The sequence below is a fragment of the Poecile atricapillus genome, chromosome 1 (genome assembly GCF_030490865.1).
Source record: "Poecile atricapillus isolate bPoeAtr1 chromosome 1, bPoeAtr1.hap1, whole genome shotgun sequence".
NCBI lineage: Eukaryota > Metazoa > Chordata > Aves > Passeriformes > Paridae > Poecile > Poecile atricapillus.
The window spans coordinates 5094972-5105832 of record NC_081249.1 but is presented as its reverse complement, the minus strand read 5'-3'; the positions used below and the strand labels follow the sequence as shown (position 1 = coordinate 5105832).

At 41.1% G+C, this 10861-nt stretch overlaps 1 protein-coding gene across 1 annotated transcript; it reads left to right on the top strand.

Annotated features, from left to right (window-relative positions):
• The first annotated feature begins 3928 nt into the window (after positions 1–3928).
• RSPH1 (radial spoke head component 1) lies at positions 3929–10496 on the top strand. The gene is made up of 9 exons (XM_058831525.1): positions 3929–3997; positions 4265–4378; positions 4485–4590; positions 5586–5676; positions 5912–6047; positions 6354–6425; positions 7924–8062; positions 8518–8613; positions 10365–10496. Exons 1-9 carry the CDS (start codon positions 3938–3940, stop codon positions 10385–10387), a joined length of 837 nt encoding a protein of 278 aa, XP_058687508.1. The 5' UTR covers positions 3929–3937; the 3' UTR covers positions 10388–10496.
• The last annotated feature ends 365 nt before the right edge of the window (positions 10497–10861 follow it).

Genomic DNA, 10861 nt, shown 5'->3' with positions numbered 1-10861 from the left:
TCTCCACTCGTCCTGTTAATTTTGATGGCAGAAGATGAAAAGGCAGCTCCCTAGAGCCACACTGCTGGCAGGGTGGAGAAGAGCTGCCTCACTGAGGCACTGCCCCTGGAAGAAGGATGCATGGTAGGACAGGGGCAGAGATCAGCAAGCTCCTGGAGGACAGGAATTCTGAAGTGCAGTGAGGGGGGATTAAGCAAAATGCTGCCTTTATCACATCAGAGGCCGTGTGTGCACCCTGCCTTATTTTTATCACCCCTTTGAAGCAAAACTCTGATTGAAACGTAGAGATCAACAAATAGTCCTGTAGTTTCTAATGTTCATTGTGCAATGTGTGTTTTCAGAGCTTGGTCAGTGCTGGAAAGAAGAGTTCAGGTTGTTTCACAGGCCTGGCACAGCAGCATTTTCCCTGCAAAATCCCTGAACTTCAAAAGTCTCTCCCTCCTCAGAGAGAGTAAAGTCAAAGGAGAAATAGGAACATAACTGGCCTTAAAAGTGCTTTTTGGCCATTTCTCTCTGCAGAGGAGCTGAAAACCAAAAGAGGAGTTTAAAATCAAAGTGAGGACCTTCAAGGTAGAATAAAAGGACATCCAGGGCTGTCTTCCCCCACAGGAGGCACCTTCTGGCATCTTGATCCCAGCAGCCTTTTCCTTCCCTGTGTTGTTGTGTCTGTTTTTAAGCACCTCTGGCAGTGATGGCTTTGGGTTTTAGTGGAGCTCTGGCTCCCTGTGGGGTTTCTGTCAATCTCAAAGCAGGAGCTTCCTCAGGGCCACTCAGAGCTGTGGCAGCTTCTGCTGTCCCTGCCAGGGTGACTGGCAGCTCAGCCAGCAGCAGGGGCAGAGCAGGTAATCAGTACAAATTACCCTCTCGGGACTTTGGACAAATGAAATTTGTATACAAGATCAGCAGGACCTTAAGAATACTGGTCCTTTGACATAAAAGGGAAAAGAACAAGAAAATAAGGATGATAGCAGACCTCCTTTTAACAGTGACATACCTGAAGCTTAACTTTAATCTGACATTGAAATACATCCAAATTCAACTAGAAGACAAGAAACTACAAAATAAATTCTTCTTGTCATTAATTATACATAAGCTGTAGCTGTCCTCACAAGACAGTTTCTAGGTATAGAAAACTTAAAATTATGCCTTCCTCATTTAAGTAAAATGATCCTGTCATAAAGATATTTGTTCTGTCTGCCACTTCTGGGTGCTGAGTAGTTTAACTTTTATAAAGAAAGAGTTCTTAGCTGCTTCTCAAGAAAACGGATCTGCTTCAGACCCTTTCCATCCTTCAGCACTCTGAAATAATAAGCATGAGCAGTTAATGATCATTATTAGTGGTCATCCAGGGGAGTGACTCTGATGTCACTGCTTCCTGTTTGTGTCAGCTGTTCCCTGAGCCACGTCACCTTCCAGGCCAAAAGACACGTCTGGTTATTTTTGTCATCGACTTTAACAGGGATCACTTCCTTATGCATTCCAAACATTAATTCCCTTGCCACTCTGAGCCTCAGCGTCTGCTTAGAATGAATTTGCCATGCACAGACCAAGTGAGCACTTTTATAATTAGAGACATTACCTTATCATACATAAAATAATTTAGGCAATCTGAGGTGCAAGGGAGGCATCATCAAGAGTAAGAAAGAAGAACTGCACAGACTGTGCTTCAGATAATGTGCACTCATGTCAGCTCTGCAGGAGGTGAGCAGAGCAGTAGTTTGCATATTCTGGAATTGCTTATTAATAGAACATTATGCAAATTAGGCTTCCCTAGTCAAATGCTGGGAGTGTGTAGGAAAGAGAAATAACCCTACAGTTTGGTGTCAATAAATGTATAGATAGCTTCTTAATGCTCTGCCCACTAAAAAAATTGAATTTCAGTGCTCTTAACTGCTTCAAAGGCAAAGTGCTCTCAAATGAGTAACTGGACATTAACTTGGAAGCCGGAAGGGTTCCTATGATCACGGAGGTATTTAGCAATAGTCTCCTCCTTTCTCATCTTTACCCAACTGAGGACAAAAAGAGACTTGCCATAGAAGCGACACCTTATTACTATTCATACATTATTTAAACACTGGCTATTTAGATTCCTACCTATGAAAAGGAGGAAACCCACCTGAATACGGTGTATTTTTTGTATAGTGATGATAACCCTGTTTTTCTTCTGGTTTGGGTGGTGAAGCTTTAATTTAGGGCATAAGGTGACCTCCACCACATTTTCCAGCCACTTGCCAATCCTGTCTACCTCAGAAGTGTCACCTGCTCTGCCCAGTGCTTGTCTAGCTCACTGCTTTTCACCAAGCATATCCTTGCCTGGCTCCTTTTGTGAATCCTTGGCTATTAAATTACTGTGCAGAGTGATGGTGAGGTGACTTGCCTGACTTCTGTACGAGAGGAAAACAAGAAGTGGACTGGTATTTCTGAACATCAATAAACTCATGCAAATTAAAATAATCTTGGTGGAGGAATGGGTTTTAAATCTAAAATGTTATTTTCAGGCTGGACCAGCTGAAGTACTGGGAGCTCTCAGAAGGCTGAGGGGGTCTCAGGTCACATCCCAGATGACACCAGTTTCAACACACAAAAGGCACTGGCTGGGAAAAGCTGAGGGGAAGAGGAACAGGGTTGGAGTGACCTCTGGAGATCACCCAGTCCAACTCCCTGCCTCAGCAGGGTCACCCACAGCACTGACACAAGAACACATCCAGGGGGGTTTGGAATGTCTCCAGAGAGGGAGACTCCACACCCTCCCTGGGCAGCTGTTCCAGAGCTCTGCCACCTCCATGTCAATAAATTCTTCCTCATGTTGAAGTGGAACTTCTTGTGTTTTATATCATGGCCTTTGCTCCTCATCCTGATGCTGGTCCCACTAAACAGAGTCTGGCACTGTTTTAAAAGGCGCCTGTGCAGTGGGGGGAAATGTTGAGAAGAGCTTTAATCTGTGAAATAGTTCACAGTTGATGGGCAAACTCTGGGTGATGTCCATGTGTTAGGAAAAGCAGTTAAGAGTTTAGGGCTTGACATACTTTAATGCTCTCAGACCTGAGAAGGAAGTTAGCAGAGCCTGGGAGGGAAATTTATTGTTGAGAACTGAACAGAATTTATAAACCACATTACATAAAGCAGAGATGCCCTATCTGGGAAAAAGATAATAAAAAGACTGAAAAATGAGGACTAATTAGCATGAGAAGCGAGAAACCAATAACAAATAGAAGACAGAAGACTAATTAATGAAGAGAACTATGTGAATTTTAAGCCAATGAGCACTGATCTCGTTGCCAAAATATATAAATAGGTAAGCATTTTGATGAATGACGTGCATGTTGTGGGGAGCCATCCCCATGCTCCTTCAATGCTGAATGGTTAATGCTGCCTTTCTAACAAACAGCTTGGAGAGGAATGATGGGTTTAAGCTGCTGGTAAATAAAACTAGCACTGAGAGATAAAAGAAACAATGGGAAAGATTCCACTCATTGATGAATGGAAAAAAAGATATTTGCCTTTACAAACAGACTGTAGGATTGCTGGTAAATGAAATTGGATATTGAAAGATGAAAGAGACAATGGGGAAACACCATAATTTACTAAGAATTAAAAATTAAGAGGGAGGGTTATATATTAGAGGGGAATCTTAGGTATCAGGCATTCCGGGAAGTCTGTACCTCTCAAGTACCTCAGACAACGGGGAAATAGAGAGGGACATGCGGCCGGGAAAATAGGATAAAAAGGATTCTGAGTCCTCCAAAAACTTGGGAGATCCCAGGGGAATGCCCCATGGCCTCTCCCTTTATTCGAATAAAGGACTCCTCTGTCTCCTTTTCGGACATAAAGCTCTGGTGTTCGTGGGTGAATTTTCCCGGCCGCTCGGAGAGTCGGGCGCCGGTTCCCTCAGCGGGGCGGCCCCGCCGGTTGTCACGGCGACGGGCAGGGCGCCGCCATGTCGGACCTGGGCTCCGAGGAGGGCTCCGAGGCCGGGGAGGCCGCGGGAGGCATCGGGGTCCGCGGGGCCCGGGTGGAGCGGGCGGGCAGCGGGGAAGGGAAAGGGAACCTCTCCCCCGGGGAGTGCGGCTGTGGCATTCCCGGTGCGACCTGCCCGGCTTTTAACCTGGCATTGACACAGCCACGCTTTCCAGCCGTGCCAGGAAACCTCGGGGTGCCGGGGTCTGACCGAGTGCCGCTGGAGCAGCTTTCCTCAAACACCCGTTTCCCTCTGATGAGGGCACACTGCCAGCTGCTGTAACCATTTTCCCTCCGCCTTTGCCAGGAGTACGAAGGCGGTCGCAATTCCGAAGGGCAGCGGCACGGGTTTGGGAAGGCACAGCTGCCCAATGGTGACACCTACGAAGGGGAATACGAGTGTGGTTTGAGGAGTGGACATGTAAGACACCGACCCTGGTTGTGCTTCTGCGCTTGTGTTATTTGGGCTCTGTGTTGAAACAAGGGTGAGAACTGACGGTATTTCACCTGTACCAAATGTGTTTCAGGGGACCTACAGGTTTAAAAACGGTGCCATCTACACCGGGGACTACCTTCAAAACAAAAAGCACGGCAAAGGTGTATTTTTTTATCCGGATGGATCAAAATATGCAGGTAAAGCACTGAACACAGTTGTAAGGATTTCTGTAGCCAAAAGGACACATTCCCCCCTCACTTCTCCCCCCAGAAATGAAAAGAGTGAATTGGAAAATATCTTAAGAAGATACATTTTCTACAAGATATTTCCCTCTTATTCTCTTTTTAGTAATAGTTCTGAGAAGTTTGTGGTTTATTTATGGGGATTTATGTTAAGACATTTATTAAGTCTATCATAAAAAAAACAGGCTGCTTATTAGAGCCCTTATTTAGGCATTGGGACACACGAAGTTTGAAGAAGCTGAAATTCAGAGTTTCCCTTGCTTCCCCTGCTGGAGAGCACCTGACACAATCAGAATCTATCAATTAAGTTTCAAAGGACAATATTTCCCCCCTCATTTCTAAGCTAGGAAAGAAAAGATGTTCACATTGTGAGGGCTAACAGCTGAGAGCAAAAAGAGCAATCCAGTCTTGCCTTGCAGGAACATATGCACTGAGGTTTTTTTAATTTTTTTAAATTTCTTTTAAGTTTGATTAGAAGAATAATTAAGATACAAACCATCTAGCCTCCTTCTGAATATATGTGCCCCAATACTGACAGGATTACTTCAGCAAATGAGTCAAATTAAAGTAGCTCCTCTTTAAATTTGTGTGGAAATGTCACATTATCTAATGTAACTGTAATAGATTACCCAATTTAAAGATAGGACTGCGTTGTTATGTGTTCATAATGGTAATAGAGAGTGATAATGGAGACACATAATTATGGAAAAATGGAGAGGGAGGTCAGGCAGCAGCATAAATACATGTGAAGAGGAACAGCCTGATGAAAAAAGAGCAAGGTACTCTACTTCAGGCTAAGGAGTGGTGTAAGGAATAGTGAGGAATCCCAGCAGTGCCACAGCTTTCTTTTCCTTCCCTAGTACTTGTATGATAATGTTACAAACTGGCTACTGTATCACACAATGAAATAAATCGGGTCTCACACTGCTTTTATCCTTTTGTCCTTGAAGGAGACTGGGTGCATGACCAGAGACAGGGCTATGGAGAATATCTGTATGCAAATGGAGACACCTATACTGGAGAATGGGCTAACAACAAGAGGTTTGTTTCCTTCTCACAGGGATGTTTCAAGTCACCCAAGGACATTAAAATGCAAACATTATTTTCAGAGCATGTCTGACTGCAGCAAATGAAGTCCAGGGGTGACCTTGGCAATTTAGTCTAGCTTGAGTAGTTTCAGCTGCTTGATTAATACTGTTTTAATGCCTTAATTATAACAACAGCCTAAATTCTTAATATTCACTAGTATAAAACAAAATTATTTTTTTCTCCCTAGGCATGGGCAAGGCACCTATGTCTATAAAGACACAGGATCTAAGTATGTCGGCTGCTGGGTAAATGGAATCCAGGATGGACCAGCTGAACTTATCCACCTAAACCACAGATTTAAGGGCAGGTTTCTCAATGGAAAGGTAAGTGTGCAGGAATGCTTTCTATTAATCCAAATAGTTAGCATGGAATTGTCTTAATATGACCTATTTCCACTTAAAATAAGAAGCTAGGTTTCTGATCTTTTGTAGAGTTTCCTGTACCATAAGTGTAACACGTGAAACTGAATTATTCTGTGGGACACAATGCCAGGTTTCTTTGCAACATTGCTTTCAAACTGTAGTGTCACTGACTATTGTATGGAATTTGTAGTAAAGGATATTTTATGTTTCTGTGCTTAGAATGGATTAACTGCTCAGTTCTCCTGATGTTTTTGTGTTTTTATGCAGCCTCTAGGTCGTGGCAAATTCATCTTTGATATTGGATGTGAGCAGCATGGTGAATACATACAACCAGTGCAGGTAAGAGAAACAGTGCAAGTTATAGTGAGTATCAGAGGACTTAGCAAGTCAAACCTATTGTTGAGGAATACATAAAATGCCTTACAGACAGTGATGTTTAAGTAGATCTTATAAGGCAAGAAGGGTGGAAACTCATGCATTCTGAAGAATTAAATGAGGCTTCATTTTGGTTTTTTTTTAAATTTTTAAATGTTCTCTACTGTGTAAGCTTTGAAATGTACAAGGTGTGATTTTACACTGCTTGCAGACATAAATCCCTTCTGCTTAAAAAAAATCAACACCTCACCAAAACATTTGAAACTTCAGATCACAGAGGAATATAGATACATTTGTATGCACATTTAGCCTCTATTGCATTTTCTTCTGAACATCAGAAAACAATGAGCAATATTTCTTGTATTTCTGAACTGCTTGGTGCTATGCATACAAATGGTAATTTCCAGCAGTCATGTTTGGGAAGTATGTCCTATTGTTGTTCTGGTCATGTTAGGAGCTTAATATCCACAGCTTCTAATAATTGTAGGGAGTGGCTGGGATCAAAGTCTGTTTTCCCTTCTCTATATATGAATGTTTTGAAACATTTCTGATAGATATGGCACAAAAAGAGCTACAGAAGTGAGATTATATTTTAATATTACTATTTGATTTCAAGAAGAATTGCCACATTTTAGCTTAGAGTTTGCTACCTCTGTTGTCTGACACATTAGTTCCTGTTAAACACTCTCTGAAAACTCTGTGATGCAGCAATCAATTCTGAAGAATAAAATAATAATCATCAAAATCCTATCAGTTATGATAGAGATTTGCAAAGCTTGGAGACGGTTTTGGTTTTTTCCAGCGAAAAGCAAGGGATCCTCAAATTAAGTACCAGATTCATAGAAGTATCCAGAGTAATGTGTGCTTCCTTAGTTCAGCAGGGAATTCTTAGATGAGTTTTTAAAGCAAGGGACAGTTCTGTCACTAAAGATTAAATTTTGCCCTTGCTTTAGTTGAAGTAATTACAGAACAAAGCCCATTAAAAAAAAAAAAAAAAAAGACAAGAAATTAGCTAATAATACTAATAATACAGACAATGATTCAATTATTGACTCCTTCGTGTTTGTAGAAAAATCATGATTTTTATTAATTTAAGAAATATTTTCAGATTTCAAAACCATAAGCTCTGTGCACCTTACTGCTTCATAGATCCTTTCAAATGTCCTCCCTAGGCAAAGATTGAGGCAGAAACAGCTGTTTTGTCACTCTGTTTCTGTGTCAGACAGTGCAGCATCCACCAGACAGAACATTGAGTATCAATCATCAGTCATAGCCAACTGACCTGATCAGGGTTCAAAGTGTAATTCTTCTCCAGCATTTGCAGCTGCTGAAGTTCCTCCACCTGTAAATACTTTTAAGGTCATTGCCATTTATCCCAGATAAAGAGGTTTTAGTAGACTAGCCCATCATCTTAGTTACTGTCTGTAGGATGAGATACTGGATTTCATGAATTCTCTTCTAGGAAAAAGAGGAGGAAGAAGATGAGGAACCACCATTACCTCTTGAACCAATATGGAAAGTATCAGAAATTACCAAATTAACACCCTGGTCTCCCCATGATGAGGAGCTACTAGACCCCAGAGAAGCAGCAGGTGCAGCAGGTACAGCAGGTGCAGTAGCTGAAGAGAAAATTTCATCAGTTATAGGTTTGCTCTGGAAAGATCTGGAAACTCCATGCTTTGACTATGGGTTTTATGGGTTTAATATCAAGTGATGTGAGAGGGTTTTTGTCTTTTGTTTTGTTTTTCCTATGATTTTTCCTATGATTTGGATGTTTGGAACTTCCAAGTGTATTCATAAACTGCATAATATGTATGTATCTGTTTTATTTCACATAGCATGAGATACAACTGTCTTGGGAAGCCTGTGAGTTATTTTACTTTATATCATGGTTTATACAAACTTGATTATAAACAGAGAAGATTTTGTGGGATTTCTCATGTGAACAACAATAGCAGCCTTCAGTAGGAGTTAGGAGCTATTACATGAAAACAAAGGCTGAATGCAAATTTGTAAAATTGGTTTTCTTTGGTATTTCTAATTTCTTATATTTCAGTCACTGATGAGGCTGTGAGTCACCCAACCAGCGATGCAGGAGGGGAAGGTGAGGGAAGACAAGAGGAAGAAGTAAACCAAGATCAGGAGGATCAAGGTGAGAAATGGGGCACATGTGTTCATTCTTTAATTAGCAGTCAGGGTTTGAAATTACGGATGTCAATCAGCTGTTGGGAGACCATGAGAATCTCTACCTTTCATAAAGAGGGCAGTCCTCTGGAGAGATAAACTATGAGAAGTTAAATTCATATACTGCAACAGAACAAATTAAAAGTGACACTTCTGTGCATGTACACTTGATAGCACTTGCAGAGTTGAATTTATATGAGATTGCCTTTCAAAACTATTTGGTTTTGGGTTTTTTTTTGGTAACAAAAATGAGAGGAAATATGTCAGGTCCTGAGAAGTTCAGGGAGTTTTGAGCACTTCACTTTCCTCTCATGAATGCAACTGTGTATTCTTAATTCTCTCAATTGTAGTTCAAAAGCAGGCAAAACAAATATGACGAAACAAATTTTAGGTATTGTTATGCTTTCTAGTTTAAATAGTCTCTGATTGGTTTGCTTCTGCTACAAACTAAGGAGATTTGAAATTCAGGTGCTCAGATTTTCTTCCAGGCAGTTCAGAAGCCTGTTTTAAATACACAGTTAACAAGAAGCAACAGGGATGCATCCATTTTTACTCATATTTAGCTTATAAGCCTCCAACCAATTGTGTTCTTTGTATCTATTGTTAAAATGTACAAGCTTGCCTATCTGATAGGAAAGCATCAGATAAATTTATCCATTTGTAATTTTACAATAAATCCAAGCCAACCACTGTCTTTAGGGATTAGAAAATCTCTTAAACCATATAAAAATGCTTGAAGGTACACACCAAACATTTAGGCCAGTTCTTGTAGTTTTCAGGTTATTTGCTTTTCATTTTCACCTCTGAGGGTGCTCTCCAGCTTCAGGGCAGAACAAGCAGCTGGCTGACCTGGTGTGTAGGGCTGACTTCTTACAGGATCCCTGGGCTTGGGTCAAATCCAGCAGAAACCTCAGCAGATTATAGCTCTGCTTTGGATTTTGAAAAAGTGCATTGAGCCTGGTTTGTCTCAAAGACCCTTGGACTCAACCATTTGGACTGAACTTGATTCTAATAAATTTTCTGGCCCACCACAACAAAGCAGTTCTGGTTTTCCTAGTGGCTTCTCTAGGGTGTTTTTGAGAACAAATGTGCCCAGGTGTCTCTCAGATATGGCATAGAGGCAGATGCCAATGCCTGAAAACACAGCAAAGTGATAGGAGTTCTCAAAGTTCCCTCCAAATCTTTATTTCCAGAAGCAAGGAGTTGTATGATTTGAAACATTTTTCAGCCTAGGACTCCATCCATAATTTTTATGGAGGCAATGTATTGTTCCCCTTGTCTTTATGTTTAGCAAGATTAAGTTATAGAAAGAGGGAATGATTTGAAGAAAATGCATCCTGTGAAGAGCAGATATAAAAAATCTGTTTTCTTTGCAGCCTGGTATTCCCTGTGCCTTTACCATCATTCTTTTTCCATACAGAAATTCCCTCTTTCTTGTTCTGCATTCCTTATGATATCATCTAACCAGGAGACATTTTTTGGCTGTTCAGAGTTACATATAGGCTGGCTGGCAGTCAGTGTGGGTGTACTGAGTCTGTCTGCCAGCTGACAAACAATGTAAACAACTTGAATTCAAGTACTGACACTGAAAGGCAATGGGTGAGGAGGACTGAAGTGGACAGCAGAATTCTAGAGTTATGTTTTAGATTACTGGGATTACTTTTCAGTGTTTTATAATAAAATGCATCTCTATGCCCTGACTTTCCTTCTACTCCACAGAAATTACTGATTTTGGAGGATGAACTAGAGGAAACAGGAATTGGGTACAACTAAAGGAAAAGACCCAAAAAATTGAAATTTTGAAGTAGATGATTTAGTGTGGTAAGCCTGCAATATTTTTATTTGTAAAAGGGTGTGTTAAGATGTTTTGAATAAACATTTCTGTTAGTGTTCTTTCTGGAATGTGTATCTTTGGGCCTTTCATAATCTCAGAATATCTCAGCAATGTCCTTTATTCCATGTAGCCCGTAATGAGGTGTGGAATTCAGTGCAGAATTATTCTGGATTCATGAAGCCATGAAGCCGTGTCCTCACAATTTAATATTCTACTACTGGTAGTTGCTGTCTTTCTTGAACCCTGCCTCTGGGCACAGACTTGGGGGTGTTGCTGGTGAAGACAAAGGCAGGACTGGACTTCCAAGTTCTATGCATTTTCCCTGTCACTAGGGCACCATTCCAGACCTACATTTTTCTTGTTTATTTTGCTGTTGTCCTTG

What these genes read in the sequence shown, in the direction of transcription:
- RSPH1 (XM_058831525.1), top strand. Translation starts at nt 3,938, where the DNA reads ATGTCGGACCTGGGCTCCGAGGAGGGCTCCGAGGCCGGGGAGGCCGCG. An exon ending in GTGGTTTGAGGAGTGGACAT is followed by an intron (nt 4,379 to 4,484) that starts GTAAGACACCGA and finishes AATGTGTTTCAG; the next exon opens with GGGACCTACAGGTTTAAAAA. An exon ending in AGAAGCAGCAGGTGCAGCAG is followed by an intron (nt 8,063 to 8,517) that starts GTACAGCAGGTG and finishes CTTATATTTCAG; the next exon opens with TCACTGATGAGGCTGTGAGT.